The sequence below is a fragment of the Lynx canadensis genome, chromosome C1, assembly GCF_007474595.2.
Source record: "Lynx canadensis isolate LIC74 chromosome C1, mLynCan4.pri.v2, whole genome shotgun sequence".
In the NCBI taxonomy this organism is placed as follows: domain Eukaryota; kingdom Metazoa; phylum Chordata; class Mammalia; order Carnivora; family Felidae; genus Lynx; species Lynx canadensis.
The window spans coordinates 181,851,591-181,871,561 of NC_044310.1; the positions used below are offsets into that span (position 1 = coordinate 181,851,591).

The window sequence follows — 19,971 nt, forward strand, 5'->3', positions numbered from 1 at the left end:
TTGATCTATTTGGTATCTCAATGTATTTTCAGCTTAAAATATCAACTTTTTTAAAACATAAAACTGGGGAAAAGATATTTATAGGGGAAAAGCTGTAGTTAGGAAATGGCTCATTAGTCACTTTTAATCAAACTTAATATAAAACATGGATAGAAGCCTCTTTGTTTTTTTCAAATACTGACGGGAGAAGGTCAGTAGTACACGCAGAGTCATTTTAGTATTAAGAGTCTTTACCTGGCTTAGAAAATAAAGTAAAAACCTTTGAAAATTAAAAAAAAAAAAAGCTTTTAGGGAGGATGCTGTTTCAGGCCAGAGGGTGAAGCATTTCGTATTCTTCCATATTTAATACTTGTAGGGGAAACTTCTGAGGCTTAACACTAAGTGGCAATTCACTTTTGAAAGGGCTACCAAGGAGGAAAACATTTCATCAGTTTAATACCTGATTCCTAAACAATTGTGGCTGCTTCCAACACCCCAGGGCAGGGCAGTGTGGTGACTTTTGCGGGCCCTAGTCACCTTGTGCATCCCTTCCCCCATGAAAAACAAGTAAGAATTATGTTTTACAATTGTTTCAGGGTAATTACAAGCGTTAACAAGTCCAGGTTATATTTTCCATTTTTAAAAGGAATTCAAACATTTTCGTGAACACCTAGAAGCATCCTGGGCCCTAGGCACTCTGCCTAATGGATCCTCGGCCGCTGGCTAAGAGCACACTGACAGGCCAAGCAAGAATCGCTTATCTTCATTAAACAGACTATGGCTTACAGAGGGAAGAATGCCTCTACCCCACATTATCACTGGTGCAGGTGAGAACTTTTTAAAGTATGTTGCTTTCACCACCTAAGTTCCAGTTGTTTGTTGTTAGGATGGAATGACTGACTTATATATATTCCTTAGCAGCTCAAATTGTGGCTACAGTAAGTTTTGAAATCGTTATGTATTACTTTTACTTGGCTAGTAACAAAGGACGATTAGGATGTTTTTTCAAATTTTCCTCAATCTACCTAATATCTATAGTGTTTCAGAGAACATAGATATGGGTCATTATACTTAAGTGACTAGGTTTTTGTTTTTTGTTTTTTGTTTTAATTGGAGGCTAATGGGGTCACCTGGTGGCTCAGTTGGTTAAGCAACAGACTCTCGATTTCAGCTCAGGTCAAGACTCACAGGTCGTGAGTTTGAGTCCTGTATTGGGCTCTGTGCTGACAGCGCAGAGCCTGCTTGGTATTCTGTCTCTCCCTCTCTCTTTCTGTCTTTCCCCTGCTCATGCTTGCACAGCACACCCTCTCTCTCAAAATAAATAAATAAACTTAAAAAAAATTAAAAACATAGAATATAATGATGCAAATGAGAATGTCACTGAGCACTGAAATTAGCTGACCTGGACAGATGAGCGGATTCACTGGTTATATAATGTATCATTTAAAGAAATTAAAATGAACAGTATTGACGTTTTCCTTTGTAGTCAGCAGTGATGAATGTCTTAAAAATGATGTTGTACTTGCTTTCCAAAGGCCAACAAAGAACTATAAAGACAGGATTTGAAGAGCCAGAAATTCTACTAGATCTGTTTGACTAATATCATCAAAGCGATCAGAATAAAAATGAAGTTACAGCATGTAAAGGAAGTAGGTTTTAAGGAATTGGGAAAGCATGAATTAAAAGGAAGAATCATGAAATAAATAGAACTAAAACATATAGTCTGGTCAGCTACTAATTTAGTGTGGCTTTAAGGACGTACAAAATTCTTGATAAAATGGCTGCATTAGAAGGAAGTGGGATTAGTTCCCCCAGGCTCCTCCACCTCCCCTGTGATTATATAAGGAAATATGGTAAACCAGACTATAATGGGGGGGGGGGGAAGGGGCGGACTGGAATCACAGAGCTGCTTTCAAAGCCCACACTTACCTTGTCTGGCCTCAAGCAACGAATGATAAGCATCCTTTGAAACTCATTTGCTTTATCTTCCCAATTTTCAGGAAAAACCTCATGATGTGGTTCCTAAAATTACAGTAGATAGAATTCAATTCTATTTTGGAGATTATTTCCCAAGAGGACAGTATTTTGATGTATAAGCTGATTTTTAGAGAAACCATGTAATGACTAAATGAAATCAAGAATACTAATGTAAATTTTATCAGGCGGGGGCAAAGTTATGAAATAAGGAATGAAATGAAAATTTAAAACACCACAAAGGAATCAAAACTAGGGCATGAATTAAGCAGGTTAATGTCAATATGAATACAAATCATTAGACAAAATGAATCTCCTTATTAAAAAATGTACATATGGAGTGCTCCCATTATTTCTCCAAAGGCATTTAAAAATCTACCAACTACTGTCACCATCTGTTTATAAAAAGAAATATATATTATAAAAGAAGAAAATTTATTATTATAAATTTATTATATTTCCTGTTTTGAACAAAGTTTTGGTATCTTCTTTATAAAGGTATATTTGAAAATGTATATAGTAAAAAGAAGCCAAAACAGAGAGAGCTATTAAAAATATGTAAGAGAGGTATTAAGAACCCAAGAGGGGTAAATTTCAAAAAAAGAAAAAAAAGGAGACATTTGGAACTTAAAACCTCAGGGAAGGCTATGTAGTATCTCAGATTAGAAATCTCCATGCTTCAGCATAGTCAGTAAAATCTCTATTTCAAATTAGAATGAAGTACTCACAAAAACCTATTTGTGTCTAGGAAATATATTAAAAATATTTTTTAAATGTTTATTTATTTTTGAGAGAGAGATAGAGACAGAGTATGAGCAGGGAAGGGGCAGAGAGAAAGAGAGACACAGAATCTGAGGCAGGCTCCAGGCTCTGAGCTGTCAGCACAGAGTCTGATGCGGGGCTTGAACTCACAGACTGTGAAATCATGACCTGAGCCGAAGTCGGAAGCTTAACCCGACTGTGTCACCCAGGCGCCCCTCAAGGAAATATGTTTTTATTACTAACAGGGAGAGATCTAACAGCGATCCAGTCCAAATGTTTGAATTTATGTGTAAATACAATCTCACTGTCATGTCTACTACAAGAAGTAGGTAAATATTCTCCATATATCTGGCTCTTTATTTCCTCTTCCCGCCTTCCCTAAGGAGAGCTCTTTCTTGCATAATTAAATCCAAGAAAGCAGAATGTGGAGAGAAGAAATAAAGGAGTGGGAAAAAAATAACTACAAATTGGCAAAATATTAGCCCTTATCCTAAAAAAAAAAAAAAAGTGAGGAAAGGCAACAATTTCTATGTATTCTAGAAGGAAATTGTTTTATACTTTGTCCTGACTATAATAGTCTCCAATTAGTGAGATAGGGCCCCATGAAAAATTGCTTGAGAACTATTAGCTTTTCCCTCTGAAAGAGGGGGGAGGTGGAAATTTTCTTTTGTCCATGGTTCTTCTAGGTAGACTAAAAACTAAATTTACATGAAACAGATTAACAGGAGAAAAAAATCTAGCGTTTGATTACATGTACACAGAGGGTCCAATAATGAAAATGAGACCCAAAGAAATGATCAAGGCAGGTAGTTTTTATACTTTTTAGACAAAGAGACCATAAATCTGTGAGGAATTGACAGGACAAAGACAATTTAACTTTGGGAGTTTCAATTAGTAAGGAATACTAAATAGAATTTGGGGTGGGGCAGTAAATGAGTAGAAAGTAACAAGGGTGTTGATACAGCCTTCTGTGCTCCAAATTTCTTATCTCTGGTGATAAGGATATCTCTTTTACCTCCTGGTACAGGAAGGGTACCTTTCACATGGGAGATTTATTTCCTGCTTTCAGGGGCGGCTCTGAGTGTCCTTGCATAGGCTGTCACTTAAGTAACTTCTTTTTAAAATAATCAATATGCCAAAATGGCATATTTTGGGTAGCCTGCCCTTGGCCCCTACACCTCATGTCAAATGACAAAAATGTTTATTAGCTTATATCCTGGATTGAGAAAATCTAAACAATAGCTCTTTTGTAAAATCTTTAACTCACCTGCTATTATGATTACAAAATCTAAATTGTTAATAAGTAAAAAGTTGGCATTGGGGCGCCTGGGTGGCGCAGTCGGTTAAGCGTCCGACTTCAGCCAGGTCACGATCTCACGGTCCGTGAGTTCGAGCCCCGCGTCAGGCTCTGGGCTGATGGCTGAGAGCCTGGAGCCTGTTTCCGATTCTGTGTCTCCCTCTCTCTCTGCCCCTCCCCCGTTCATGCTCTGTCTCTCTCTGTCCCAAAAATAAATAAACATTGAAAAAAAAAATTAAAAAAAAAAAAAAAAAAGTAAAAAGTTGGCATGGAAATTCAAACAGAATATTTTAAGGACCATGCATTTCTACACATTTCAAGGATTTGAATAGAAGTTCAAACAGAACCATCAATTTAGAAGGTGCCGATGAGGGGCGCCTGGGTGGCTCAGTCGGTTGAGTGGCCGACTTCGGCTCAGGTCATGATCTCACGGTCCGTGAGTTCGAGCCCCATGTTGGGCTCTGTGCTGACAGCTCAGAGCCTGGAGCCTGTTTCGGATTCTGTGTCTCCCTCTCTCTGACCCTCCCCCATTCATGCTCTGTCTCTCCCTGTCTCAAAATAAATTAAAAAACATTAAAAAATTAAAAAAAAAAATAGAAAGTGCCGATGATATAAATCGAAACCCTGATTTCAATATCTGACCAGTTGTTTAAAGTTTACCTAAATCTTGTTTTTTATTCAAAATAAAAAAGAAATCTAGCATTATTTTCTCCATTTAAAAACTTTGGAAAAAGCAAAAGTGTTAAAAACATACCAAACTATCATACACTTTTTTCCATCCATCCTTTAAGTGCACAAACTCCCTACGAATGGTTTTGAAGGAAGGTAAATCATCTAGTCGACATATTTCATCCCAGGATTTTTGTGGGAGCCAGGTACAAGGGTTGGTATGAGGATTATCCAATCCAATCCCACCAGTTAGCAGAAATCTCCACTCGGCTTTATTAACCTTTGGAAAACAAAGTAGCATGAAGAGTCAGAAATGAATTCATCATGTGTACATAGTAAATTTAAACCATTGAAAAAGAACTGGCTATTGATTTTCAAGTTTCAAGTATTGTCCTTATGAAATTCTATAGCTAGTGGTATAGCAGTTCAGTATTTATTCATAAGAAAACATTTATCCATTATAACTGGTTTTGAAAATCGTTCCATTCTAGATAACCACTTTTTGATGATTTTCCTCCAGAATTACTAATCTAAACTTAAAAATTCTATCTGAATAAATGTTTTCCAAAATGACTGCTTGGCGTCTTACTGGCTCTAAAAATTGTGGGAAGACAGAGGGGAGGAGCTGGGGGAATCAGCAAAATGAAGGCAAGTGGGAGAGATAGGTTTCCAGGTAGGGAGTAAAGAAATCACAGGAATCAAAGGTACAGCATAAGGAATATCGTCAGTGGTGTTGTAGCAGGGGTCAGTGGTAGTTACACTTGCAGTACAGAGTTGATGAATTACTATGTCGTGCAACCGAAACCCATCCAACATTGGTGCGAACTATACTCAAAAGATAAACAAAAATAAAAATAGATAAAATAAAAACGGGGGGAAGACAGAAAGCCATCAATCTGCCATATCTTCAATTATTTTCCATAAAAAGGAAATGAGGTACTGCTATGAAACTTTTGCAAGAAATGCAAGAAAAATGCCTTTACTCCTTCAGAATTCAGCCAATGTATCACCAGACAAAAAACAATAAATCTTTAGCACCTAAGTGAATAAAAATGCATTTATACGATACTCTCTTTCATTCTTAAGGTGCGTCTTTTATTTTAAATGAATAGATTTGAAACACAGTAAAAATTTATGAAAGGTATTATTAAGCTCCAATGGTTAGATTGGACTAACTTGCACAAGTTCTTAAAAACATTATCATATACTCTATGTGATTACTTGATGTAAATATATCAACATATTTAGTAAATATATATACATACTTACATAAGAGTCTAATAGAAACTATTTTATTTAAACTAAAACACACAGAGATTTAAGGAATAACTACATAATGGACTCTGCTTTATTTATTTTGTCCCCTGTGTGAAGTTCAGTCTAGTTGTGATCTCTCGCCTTAACTGCAATAATTGTTTAATCGTTTACAACCATCTTGTGAATACACACACATACTCCCATACAAATTAGTAAATTAATGAATCAATGTTAATGTTTTTCCTACAAATTATAACAGTATACTGACCGCACATTCATGTAACAGCAGATTCATAGTTAGACAAAAGGAAAAGAGTAGTTTATCCTTTTCAAAGAGTGATCGGCAGACATTAACATACAGGGAGTAAGTAAAGTGATCCTTGAGAATTTGAAGCCTACAGGTCAACAGAAAGAGAAGTGAATAAATAAAAAATGCATTATACTTTAAAGAAAATGCTCTTAAGGAAACCTATTATAAACCATTTAGATGTATATTCTTCTAATCAGCTTTCTGGTCAATTACCCCCAAAACAATCAAGGATTGTCATTAACTGGGTGCACCAATTTGAGAGCTACACAATGTAGAAACACTTCAGTAGAATTGCATTTTACTGTTGACTGATTTTTTAAAAAACACTTAATCTTTCTTTCAGAAAAGAGTCAATGCATGGTACATTAATCTGTTGCGTTTAAAGATTTGTGGATGATTTTTAACTATAAAGCATTTCTTAGGGTAAAATTTGATTTTCTTATTCCATAAATGCTTCCAAATGTTGTATGTTTTATATTAACAGATTAAAATTCATAGCCCCTTTATTAAATTAACATTTAGTACTGTGCTACTCTGCTCATAAGTCCATAAAAGCTAGAGAAATCACAAAACTTGATAAATTACATTTTTTTTAAGTTTATTTGTTTTGAGAGTGCATGTGCGCATGCATGGGGCAGGGGCAGAGAGAGAGAGAGAGAGAGAGAATCCGAAGCAGGCTCCATACTCAGCACAGCGCCTGATGCAGGGCCTGATCTCAGGACCCTGAAATCATGACCTGAGCCAATATCAAGAGTCAGATGCCTAAACAACTGAGCCACCCAGGCACCCCAAGTACATTTTTATTTACTACATAGACAGAACATGAAAATACGAATAATCGCAATATTTGCAACTAACAACTTTATAGTAAGTGCTAACATGTGTGATCTGTATCCATAGCATGTACATAACACTTTAAACATTTTCATGTAATTATCTCATAAGGAAAATAAACCATCATTGAAACAAAAATTTCACAAATGTTTTATTATATTAGTTATAATAGTTATAATAGAAATAAAACAGTTGGCTGAAACCTTTGTGGAGAGCTAATGATTGACAAGGGCTGAAACGAAGCACACCAATTTACCTGAAGGAAAAATTAGCAGAGTTTGATTTTGATGAAGAAAAATTTTATCAGTGTTTCTTAATGTGTCTAGAAAAAGTAATCTACCAGTACCACCATATTGTGGCTATTTTCAAACTAATATCCCAGGGTATAGATCATCACAACTCTATTTTTTTCCTTACTGGCCTATTTCTTTAATTATTTTGTCCCCGGCCAGCATTCTCATAAAGAAAATTAAACAAATTGATGCATTTTATTTCTGGTTGAGAACTCTGAAAAGGGGCTTGATAGAGAGGGGTTTGAAACTAGTTGCTGAAATGTAGTTGAATTCTCTGAAGATTTAAAATAATAATACTACTCCTGTCCCCATTTTTATGCTAATAATGGTCTTTTCACACTTAGTATTTAATTTGTCTCATCTGTAACAGTACAATTAATACAGGGTAACTCAGACTTGGTCTTTCTAGAATAAAATAAAAATGTCTACACTTTAAGACAAATTTCTTCTTGTAGATAGGAAGATTGAAGGGACAATTATAATGGTCACTCATATTACAAGTTCAAGGTCAGTCTCATCAATGATAAAAATGCAGATTAAAATACAATATTTTAATAATCTGTTACAGTGAAAAAGGATAAAAATGATCATTTTCAATGCTAATGCATGACACAGGGATATAAGATCATTGATGTTCCTTCAGTGGAGTTGTATATTTGAATAACTTTCCAGGAAAGGAATTGTATCAGGAGTTTGAAAGAAGTAAACACCTTCGTTCTGATTTTGGGATTCTAGCATACGGAAATAATTACCAGTGTGGACATTTATACTTATTGCAGTATTAGTTATAATTCAAAGGCTGGAGATTACTTGTGAGTCTTACATTAAGAAAATTATGGCACATTCATAAAATGGTATATTGTGCAACTATTAAAAATAGTTTCAGAAGAATATTTAATAACATGGAAAAAATGATCTTGATAGAAGTGGAAGGAAAAAACAACAGTGTGTGTGTGTGTGTGTGTGTGTATGTCCACTTGTTTTCTCAGAGAGAGAGAGATTTCAGTTTGGTCCCTTTGACAAAGCTCTATCCTTGTTAGGTTTTTGTTTCTGTACTTACAGGTGTTTTGCAATAGTTATTTATTTATTTTATTATATTAACATTTTATAAGAAACAGATGAACCAAATTATGGCTATTTCACAGTACATCTCATAGCAATCATAACATATGTTTTTGTAATACTTAAGTAAGAATTACTACGAATAATAGCCATCAGAAGGCAAACAAAAATGGAGTGCGTGGGTGGCTCAGTCAGTTAAGCGTCCAACTTCGGCTCAGGTCATTTTCTTCTCATGGCTCATGGTTCGAGCCCCGCATCGGGCTCTGCGCTGACAGCTCAGAGCCTGGAGCCTGCTTCTGATTCTGTGTCTCCCTCTCTTTCTGGCCCTCCCCAGCTCACACTCTGTCTCACTCTCTCTCTCTCAAAAATAAACAAATACTAAAAATAAATGTTATTTTAAAAACACAAGGCAAACAAAAATGCGGTGCATGGGTGGCTCAGTCAGTTAAGTGTCTGACTTCAGCTCAAGTCATGATCTCATGGTTCGTAGGTTCAAGCCCTGCATCGAGTTTTGTGCTGACAGCTCAGAGCCTGGAGCCTCCTTCAGATTTTGTGTCTCCCTCGCTCTCTGCCCCTCCCCCACTTGTGTTCTGTCTCTCTCTCTCTCTCTCTCTCAAAAATAAATAAATATAAAAAAAATTTAAAAAGCAAACAAAAATGAAATGTTTTTGTTGCTGAGTAAAATAAGAGATAATTTTATTAGTTGTTACAAGTTTATATCCTTAAACACCATCAGTCTTAACCTCCCAATCTCCTTCACCTGGCAACCACCACTTTACTGCTTTTCTCTTAAAGGCACGATTTTTTTTTTAATTCCATATATAGGTGATATCACATGGTACTTGTCTTTCCCTGACTGATCTTGGTTAGCATAATGTGCTCACGGTCAATCTATGTCCAAATGGCAGAACATACATGCAGAAGAATGAAAATGGACACCTATCTCATACCACTCACAAAAATTAACTCAAAATGGGTCAAAGACCTAAACATAAGCCCTAAAACCATAAAATTTCTAACAGGAAGAAACCTGTCAATATTGATTTTAGCAATGGTTTTCTTGGACATGACGCTAAAAGCATAAAAAAAGCAAAAATCAACAAATGGGACTACATCAAACCCAAAAGCTTCTGCACAACAAAAGAAACTATTAACAAAATAGCACCCAGAGATAAACCCATGCTTATATGGGCAATTAATCTATGACAAAGGAGGCAAAAATATACAATGGGGGAAAAGACACTCTCTTCAACAAACGGTGCTGGGAAAACTGGACAGTTACATGCAAAAGAATAAAACTGGAGCATTTTCTGACAACATACACACAAATAAAATGGGTTAAAGACCTAAATGTGAGACCTGAAACCATAAAACTTCTAGGAGAAAACAGGCAGTAATTTCTTTGACACTGGGTTTAGCAACATTTTTCTAGATAAGTTGCCTTAGGTGAGGGAAACAAAAGCAAAAATAAACTACTGAGACTACACCGAAAATAAAAAGCTTTTGCACAGTGAAGGAAACCATCAACAAAACAAAAAGTCAACCTACTGAATGGGAGAAGAGATGCACAAATGATTTATCTGATAACAGATTAATATCCAGAGTATATAAACAACTTATACAACTCAACACCAAAAAAGACAAATAATCTGACTAAAAAATGGGCCGAGGACCTGAGTAGATATTTTCCCAAAGACATTACAGATGTCAAACAGACACATGAAAAGATGCTTGATATTACTAGTCATCAAGGAGATGCAAATCAAAACCACGGTGAGGTATGACCTGACACCTGTCAGAATCACTAGAATCAAAAAGATAAGAAACAACCAGCCTTGGTGAGGATGTGGAGAAAAAGGAACTCTAGTGTACTGTTAGAGGAAAAGTAAACTGGTGCAGCCACTGTGGAAAATAGTATGGAAGGTCCTCAAAAACTTAAAAATAAAAATACCCAGTGATTCTACTACTGGGTATTTAACCAAAGATAAAGGAAAACACTAATTTGGAAAATTTACCCACCTATGATTATTGCAGCATTATTTATAATAGCCAAGAAATGGAAGCAGCCCAAGTGTCCATCAATTGATGAACAGATAAAGAAAATGTGTGTGTGTGTTTGTGTGTGTATGTATATATGTATATACACATATGTGTATATATATACATGTATATACATATGTGTATATATATGTGTGTATATATGTATATATATGTATATATACATATATACATACACACACACACACAAACACAATGGAATATTCCTCAGTCATAGAAAAGAATGAGATCTTGCCATTTGCAACAACATGGTTGAGACTATAGGGTATTATGCTAAGTGAAATATGTCAGAGAAAGACAAATACCATATGACTTAACTCCTATGTGGAATCTAAAAAACAAAACAAATAAAGACACAAAAAGCAGAAACTGATCCATAAATACAGAGAACTTATGATTGCCAGAGGGGAGGGGTTGGGGGAAGATGAGCAAAATGGATGAAGGGGACTGGGAGATATAGGTTTGCAGTTATTATGGAATGAATAAGTCACAGGAATAAAAGGTACAGCATCGGGAATAAGTCAATGGTATTGCAATAGTGTTGTGTGGTGACAGACGGCAGCTATGCTTGTGGTGAGTGTAGCACAACATATGGTCTTGTCTGATCACTATGTTGTACACCATACACCCGAAACTATATAACATTGTGTGTCAACTATACTTAGAGAGAGAGAGAGAGAAAGGGCAGCCATAGGAGAAAATTTTTGCAAACCCATGTATCAAATAAAGAGTTAATGTCCCAAATATACAAAGAACTAACAACTTAATAACAAGAAAACAATCTGATTAAAAAATTGACAGAAGATCTAAATAGACATTTTTCTAAAGAGGACATTAAAATGGCCAACAGGCACATGAACAGATGTTCAGTATCACCAATTACCAGAAAAATGCAAATCAAAACTACAGTGAGAGATCACCTCACACCGAAAAGAACGGCTATCATCGAGAAGTCAAGATATAGTAAGTGCTGGTGAGGATGTGGTGAAAAGGAGCCCTTATACAACTCACATTTGTTTTCCTTCTGGCTAACGCCAGTTTGTTAACACGGATGGTCACTTCAGTTAGCAGGTGAGTTTGGGATGTGATTTCTGCCTTTGCAACCTCTTAATGTGCATTATATTCTGGTTTAATGTTTACTGAATCATAAAAGTGTTTTCTTTCTCTACTACCTTTGTGGAGAAAAAAACTTCTAGGTTGAGAAAAGATTTTGATACTTCTACAATACACTAGCACACTGGGACACCACGTGACAGTCAGAGTGAATAAACCACTGCACTGTACAAAACAATGTGGATTTCACAAATGCAATGCTGAGTGTAAGATGCCAGACACACAGGAGCACGTGCTGTGTGATTCCATTCATATGATGTTCTCAAACAGACAAAACTGATCTACGGTGCTGGAAGTCGGGACAATCTTTACCTTGGTGGAAGGCGACTGGTCAGTCACTAAAAGGGACACAAAATGGGGTTTCTGGGTTGTCGATAATGTTCTGGGTCTTGGTCTGGGGGCTAATTACACAGGTGTGCTCAATAATAAAAGTTCACTGAGTAAATACTTCTGATTTCTGCATGTCTCTGTGTGTATACCATAATTTCAATAAAAGTTTTCAAACATAGGGGTGCCTGGGTGGCTCAGTCGGTTGAGCATCAGACTCCGGCTCAGGTCACCATCTCACGGTTCGTGAGTTCAAGCCCCGCGTCGGGCTCTGTGCTGACAGGTCAGGGCCTGGAGCCTGCTTCTGATTCTGTTTCTCCCTCCCCTCAGCTCCTCCCCTGTTCATACTCTGTCTCTCTCTCAAAATAAATAAAGATTAAAAAAAATTTTTTTTTTAAGTTTTCAAATGTGGTTTTCTCATTTACTCTTTGGTTGGCTCCAGAATTACACTTGCAGGATCACTGGAGTCATGAATATGACTTTCACTGCATTTAAATTAAAGAATTTTAATGAAAAAAGACATATTTTGTTTTCTAGATTCTACCCAAGTCTCGTATCTGGCTAAAAGAATTTTATTTTCTCTAAATCATAAGGGACTATATCACAGTTAGGAAGAAGCCCGTCATATCTGTGGATGAGTTCTAATTTGATGTAACAAGAGATAATAAAGCAACTAGTAAGTATTTGTGAAGCAAAAAATTGTTCTAATTTTTAAATCTTATACACAAAACATGTCTTTAAGAGACAGAGCAAAGAAATGTTCTTCTCTAGACTCCAGCAAATACCTTAATTGAAAACTAGTTAAGATGATAACATTTTGGTGGCTATTGTTGTAAGCAAGGTAGATAAAAGAACTACAGTGAAAGGCAAAACATCATTTACTGTTGTGGCTCCATGTGATTAGCACTGTGCTAAGTTCCGGGAATATTAAGAAACCTTTGACCTGGGGAACTCAGAATCTAGTGTGAAAAGCAGACCTGCTTGTTCAATTAACTAACAGAATACAAATAGCTGGGACCTTTTCTAAGGAAGATCGCTTATAATTTTGTTTCCTATGCTTCAGTAATCCTTGCTACCCTTGAAAATTCCAGGTACTGGAAGAAATAGAGAAATAAACTAAACTTTTCAAAGATCGTAACATAAAAACATACTTTAAACTCCACCACCGTGCAATTCTTCCTGAAGATACTCGCTCCCTCCTCATTCTCATGGGGAGACAGCTGAAAAATCGCTAAACCATGTGTCAGTCTTACAGCTTTACTGACCTCATATTCAAGCTTGTAAAATAATGATACAAGAAATTGTTCAGTCTGAGAATATTCAAAATTCAGTGGAGTTCTATCATGATAAATGACGGGAAGTCAATTCGATTTTCAGGATTTTAGCATTTTGAAGTTCTAAAAAACAATTCTTCGCTGCCAATTGGTTAAGTATTAAATTGGGTTTCCTTTGTGGGTATGAACAGTCAAGGAACTGAAGTATCTAGCTTCGTATTGATCAAAAAAGTTAGTTTAATGTCAAACTAAAATTTGTCTCACTGATAATTAATAAGATGAAATTTTATTCTCTCATGCTTTTACTGTAAGGTCTTAATGCCACTACTGATTACAGTAGCCAACGATAAACTATTTTTTATCAATAAGAATAACACAAATAATCACAACAGAATATTTTTTTACAACCCTGTTACTGGACAAACTGTAAATATGTGTATATCAAAATGTAAATTTAAAACTTTTGGAACGCTAGATTACAGAGGGTAAAAGTCCTGTCTTTCAGGGGTATTAACTCTTCTTTCCCTATGTCCCATCACAAATACATTTTGCACATGATAAACAGAGATAAATGTTTCCTCTTTTTATGATTACATTGTAATCCTATCTCCCTGTAAATGATTTCCTGGCAGACTGAATTTGGTCACATCTGTTCCTTTTCTAACCCTCAAATTTATTTCTAGTACAATAATTAATTAAGTTTGCTTTAGCCATAACTGTAATGCTCACACCATTCTGTAACAACAATGAAAGGCATCAATTACTATTTAATGTTCATGCACTGGTTAGTATTAGGATTACTATTAATTAGTATTTCTTTTACATACCTTTTTACTAAAACCTCTGATTTCTCTGAATTTTCGATAGACAGGATGTAAAGGTTAATAAACCAGGTCAGTGAGTATTGGTACATGGGCTCGATGTTAGCTAGATCAGCGATAGAGAAGAACAGGATTGTGGAATGGACGGCAATAGGCCGATAGCCCATGCGGGTGGCGTCAATCTTTTTCTCCGTCTCTTCGGCTACTTCCTGCTTTTGAGAAATCTCATTAGCCAAAGCCTTGGAGGAAGATAATATCTTAATAGCAGTTTCATCTTCTAATATATTGCCTTCTGAAGATGAAAGAACTTCTAAAATCTTGTCTTCTATTTCTTTTAACTGCCTGGAATAAAACACAATTTTCTCAGAAGAAAAAGAAATCATTTAAAATCCCTTCATGCACACATTCTTGTTTAAGAAACAAAGGGCTCGGAACCTAAAGAAATGCATCACTTTGTGACAAATACCCGTAATGGTGCTATTGTATAATTAATTTTTTATCTCAAAATGTCAAAAAGTCAGGTTCTGCTCCACTTCTCTTTCCAATGATCATTTGCATGGGAACTAGAGAGAGAGGTGTAAACCAGTCTGCTCTGCCATCAAGTACCTCAGCCCTGAGTGCACAGAAAGTATCACTCCATTTAGTTTTTGAAGAGTTTCATGACTTCTAGAGCTTTGCCCTTTGTGTCTACGATAGAGATATTACAAGCAGAAAGTGGGATGCAACGTATTCTTTCAGACCGTGCCCTGATGAAAAGAGATAATGTCAGCTACACAACGAATATTACAACTTTTGCCATGAGTGGTGGTAGCCTTCCGGTTCTTCCAGTGCCCTAGAACTTGTACGGAAGATTATACTCTCACGCAATTTTCCAGATTCACATAGAGGGCTTCTAATGCTTTAGATTTTCCTCTTCAATCTCCCCATTTGACGTTCCTACTAAATCTAACAAGATAGTTCTTTAAAATGTACTCTAATCCATTCTAAGTGATCTTGAAACAAGTCAGAGCAATTTTGTGTTTCATAATGTGTGAAACCTTTTGTTTTCAGCTCCTTGTAGTATCAGGGCTTGCTTTTCCTCTTCGAGGTCTGGCCTTTCGCGTGCCACTACAATCCCCAACAACTGATCTTGCATCCCTTCAGACGTGATCATGAAGTTTAATAACGTTACCTGTAAATGAAAGAATATTCAAGAACTGCATCATTACGTCTATTGAAAAAGCCACTGCTTTTTTCAGTTCTGACCTTAAAACAGGCTCTATTTACTATGGTAGGAATATGTGAAAAGTGGAATCTGTAGAGATGATGATTAAAGGTAAATGCAAGCTTGACTGCAGATTAAAAACCCACCAAAGTTTCTCAGAGTCATGAATGCAGTGTTTCAAAGGGTTTTGTTTGGCGATCAATTTTATTCCTGTTTCGAACAGGCCCAGTTTCTGACAACTGTTTCATCCTCAAATCAATTAGGGCCAGGTTGGAAGCTATCCTTCATACTGGCTGGACCAGCTGAGTTATAGGTTAAGGATCATAGTGGTGTCAAAACGTAAAGGGAACTCTTACCAAGTGAGATAGGAGGAAAAAGAACACTATTATTACTTGAGTAGCGTATGTATGATATTTACAATGTGATAATCATATTACATAATGTATGACACACAATACAATATTATAATATGGCCTATTATACAATCATGTTACAATATGAATAGCTACTATTGTGAACTAGGGAATGTACATTTTAATGGTGTCCATCAAGGTGCAGTCTACCAAGTTGAAGTCCACCGACTCCAAGGTGAAGTCTAAAGCTTCATCCCAGTATCTAATGGCTCTTACACGCTTTGGTTCTACATCTTACAATTCCTCCTTCTCTGGTTCCTTCCCATAAGTAGGAAAGTAATCATGGTCAGGTCTCTCCTTTCATAAAGCAAATAAACTAGTAAGTCATTCTCTTGCTCTCCCACAATCCCTTTCAGCTGTGGAATGATCTCCCTTTGTGTTCTCACGACCGTATTTATTGAAACTGTTGTTTATATAAGCTTTCTGTCTCTATCTCATTTCATCTTTCAGCCCTCTACAGTCTACTCTCATCCCAGCCTCCACACATCCATATATACACACAGCAATAAACTATAGGAACTTTCTGGCTCTGGTCATCAATAAACCCACAAGTCAATAAATACTTACCTGACCTTGGTTATGTTGAGCACTGTCCCCCAACCTTTATTCCCCCCCACCCCGGCCTTTTTAAACATCTATTTTGCAATCTGCCTGCCCTCTGCCTGTGTGTCTTGAGTTCAGGTCTGCACTTAGGTCTTGAGCATCACCTCTCACCCCTCCTTTCCATGTACCTTTCATTTTTGATATGCTGAACTAATTGTGGAGTCCCATGCACACCAACTAGGAAATGTCTGCATGTTCTTCAGCTCTGGCTGCTGAGTGGGAGACTTTATGCTTCACCACCTTTCCCTAGTAAGAGAATTTGAGACTATTTCCTTTGCAAGAATGGAGTCATTCTGCCTTTGTAAGAAAAGTTTCAGAAAGTGTAAAACAGCTGCTTGCAGTACCCCTAGGAAGGTGACTCCCTTCTCTGCCCAAACCTGGCACCTTCTCCATGGTGGTTTCCTGTGGGTTAAACTTTTCCCCTCACCTGACCCATGGTGGGACACTTAGTATAGATTACATGAGCATAATCATAAATTTAGATGGGATAATAAGAAATTCCTGAAATCGAGCAATTAAAAACTCCATTAAATATTGTTTTGTAATTCTCTACTGCTTTGGCATTTATTCGTGGAAAAAAATTAAGCTTTCGAGAGAGTTTCCCTGTTGGCATGATAAAACAAGTGCACAAGTTAGATTTCCTTTAATCCCCAAGCTATAGCCATAGTACTGAGGGAAATTTATGTTTTACAAATTCTATCTCATGTATTCAGATACAAGGAGGTATTCATTCATATTCCATTAATGTTAGATCTTTCGAGATCAAGATTTTGTAAATCTAGGCATTTGCTCACAAATAACAATAAACATTCAAACAAATAATAACAAAGAAACATTTCAAGTTATATAAAATATGATTTCATAACTTTATTTTCATTTAGATTCAAAAGGATTATAGCAGCATGATATCATCCCTTGGGAACTTTTGAAAGCAAAGGTACATAAAAGATCCTAAAAATAGGATGAAGAGGAAGTATTTTAATTTGTAAATGAAAGCAAGTAACTGCCTCACTATGTTTTCTAATCCCTGTTTAATCAATCCCAGCAATTAAAAATAATGAAGCAATAAGGCACTCTAGGGATCTTAAGGATTTCAATACTGAATCATAGATCAGTTTCTTCCCCACAGCAGTTTATGACTTCTATAACTAGTTACTTGTCAACTAAGAATCGTTGGTTAGTTGTGATATTTTCATAGATTTTACTGAAAAGTAAACATGGCTTACCACGTCATCTATTAAAAAAATTTTAACACAGCTTTGGGATTTTATCATTTTCTCTTATGCTTCACTCTTTCTCACTTATATTTAAAAGCTAAATAATAATGCTAATTGTTAACACTCACACAACACTATGTGGTGGGTCTTAGTCTAAGCATTGGCACAGATTAATTTAATTAGCCTTTATACCTCTCCATGAGATAGACATTTATTATTCCTGCTTATAGACTAGGAAATAGAGCCACAGAGAGGTTGAATAACATCACACAATTGGCAAGTGATAAAACTAGGATTTGCACCAAGATAGTTTGGCTCCAGAATCTATGTTCTTAATCACTGCTAGATACTACCACTCCTAATAGATAAATAGATAATACACAATTTAGGTGTGTAGATAACATTTATTTTAATAAGTTAAAAATAGGTGGCCAAGAACTTCCATATTTTAACATTGTGTTTTTTTAAAACTAAGCTCAAGACTTTTCCCCAGTCTTCCTGGCTGCCCTGAAGCAGTAGGGACATACTTTAGAATGGACATACTTTAGACTGGACATACTTTAGTATGTCCCCAATTCTGAACTCCTGTGTTTTCTTAGTCATAAATATGGTCACTTTAAATATACATTATTTACAGTGTAAATCTCTTGAGAGCAGTGACCATGTTTGTTCATCTTGGAGGGAATGAATTAGGTCATCTTTATGTTTCCTCTGCCTCTATAGGGAGATGCCTATGTTAATTTAAATATTTCCAATAAAGGACAGTTTTTGAACTCTCTGGATAAATCTTGTCTCTATACGTAACTTTCAAAATCAAAATCAACATTTCTTAATGTCCTCTCCTGTAAGTTTTTTTTTTTTAATTTTTTTTCAACGTTTATTTATTTTTGGGACAGAGAGAGACAGAGCATGAACGGGGGAGGGGCAGAGAGAGAGGGAGACACAGAATCGGAAACAGGCTCCAGGCTCTGAGCCATCAGCCCAGAGCCTGACGCGGAGCTCAAATTCACGGACCGCGAGATCGTGACCTGGCTGAAGTCGGACGCTTAACCGACTGCGCCACCCAGGCGCCCCTGTCTCCTGTAAGATTTTTAAAAAAATATTTATTTTGAGAGAGCACACATGCATGCATGGGTGTGGGGGGCGCAGAGAGGGGAAACAGAATCCCAAGCAGGCTCCATGCTGTCAGCGCAGAGCTGGATGGAAGGATTGATCTCATGAACTGTGAGATCATGACCTGAACCAAAATCAAGAGTTGGATGCTTCACCGACTGAGCCACCCAGGCACCCCATCTCTTCCTACCTTCTATAAATAAAAGTTATCCCTCCCTAACCTCTCTCATTCCACAAATATTTATCAAGAGTCAACTTTATCGAGTGCCAAGATTTGGGAATAAAAAATGGAATGACCTCCAGGAGCTCAGTTGCAGATCAGTATCTCAAGTAATTTTAGTCATTGACTAGGACTTTAAACTAACTTTGCTCTTGAAAGGAATTTCTAGTATTTTAAAAAGAATTAGTGATCAAAATCAGTTCCTTTAAGTAATTATAAAAAATCAGATAGCAGCAACCTTATTCTGAGAGAGAAGAATGGATTTTTGTTAATGCCAATGCCAAGAATTAGCATATTATCACTCATTACAAAGGATGCCCATATGTGCCATCTCTCCTTAAGGATGAAATTCTAAGAATAATATCAATTATAGAAATTAGCTTCTCAAAGTTTACTTTTCACTGCACACTGAAGGCTCCTTTATTACATGCACACACAAAATAAACATTTAGAAATTATTATAGCTATTTCAGGAACTGCCAAGCAAGGACAAAATCTTTTTCTTAGGAAGACCTGTTCTTCTTATGGCTTAGGAGGCAAATATAGTCATTAATTGTACAATTTGATAAAGAAACATTCACTTTAGATACTGGCCTTTACTGATGTTTCAGGAAGATAATGAGGATTTCTTAGCTTGGTAGTAATATAGAAGCGGAAATCTGGCGCGTATTCAATGGTACAGTCCCCGAGTCGGATACATATACTCCCACCCTGCTTAAAGGTCTGTTTTAGTAGAAGAGGTTCCAGGATAGGATCTAGCTCTTCTCCAACATTTTCTAGTAACACTGGAGTAAAATCAGAAAAAAGATGCCATGTTATTTTAAATACTCACTGTAAACATTCAACTCTCCAAACTCTTTTAGCCTTCTACATTGCTGTTATTCCTAGTTACCTGTAAAATTATTTTTGTCTTCTGAGTATAAGGAAATGGTATCATAAAAATAACTGGAAGTCTGTGGGAAGGGCTTAACCGGTGGGTCTGTCTTGTCATTGTGCACACTTCCATGCTTTTTGGTCTGCAATTCACCACGTGCCCAAGTATGATGGCAGTGAGGTAAACCCATCTGAGACACCAGAGAATAAGCGTTTCAAGTTGTAGGTATTTGGTTACATTTTTAATCATAAAAGTAACTCACGCTTATGTAGCACATGTGGAAAATGTAGGAAAGAC

At 36.4% G+C, this 19,971-nt stretch overlaps 1 protein-coding gene across 2 annotated transcripts in view; it reads right to left on the reverse strand.

Moving 5' to 3' along the window:
- The window catches only part of DNAH7 (dynein axonemal heavy chain 7), a 270,159-nt gene that overhangs the window by 53,950 nt on the left and 196,238 nt on the right, over positions 1–19,971 (reverse strand). For both annotated transcript variants that reach the window (XM_030328070.1, XM_030328069.1), the window contains 6 exons: positions 19,395–19,585; positions 15,068–15,201; positions 14,037–14,372; positions 6,207–6,333; positions 4,767–4,961; positions 1,909–2,001 (listed from right to left, as the gene is read on the reverse strand). In XM_030328070.1, the coding sequence (XP_030183930.1) occupies positions 1,909–2,001; positions 4,767–4,961; positions 6,207–6,333; positions 14,037–14,372; positions 15,068–15,201; positions 19,395–19,585 (1,076 nt within the window). The remainder of the gene's footprint in view (positions 1–1,908; positions 2,002–4,766; positions 4,962–6,206; positions 6,334–14,036; positions 14,373–15,067; positions 15,202–19,394; positions 19,586–19,971) is intronic.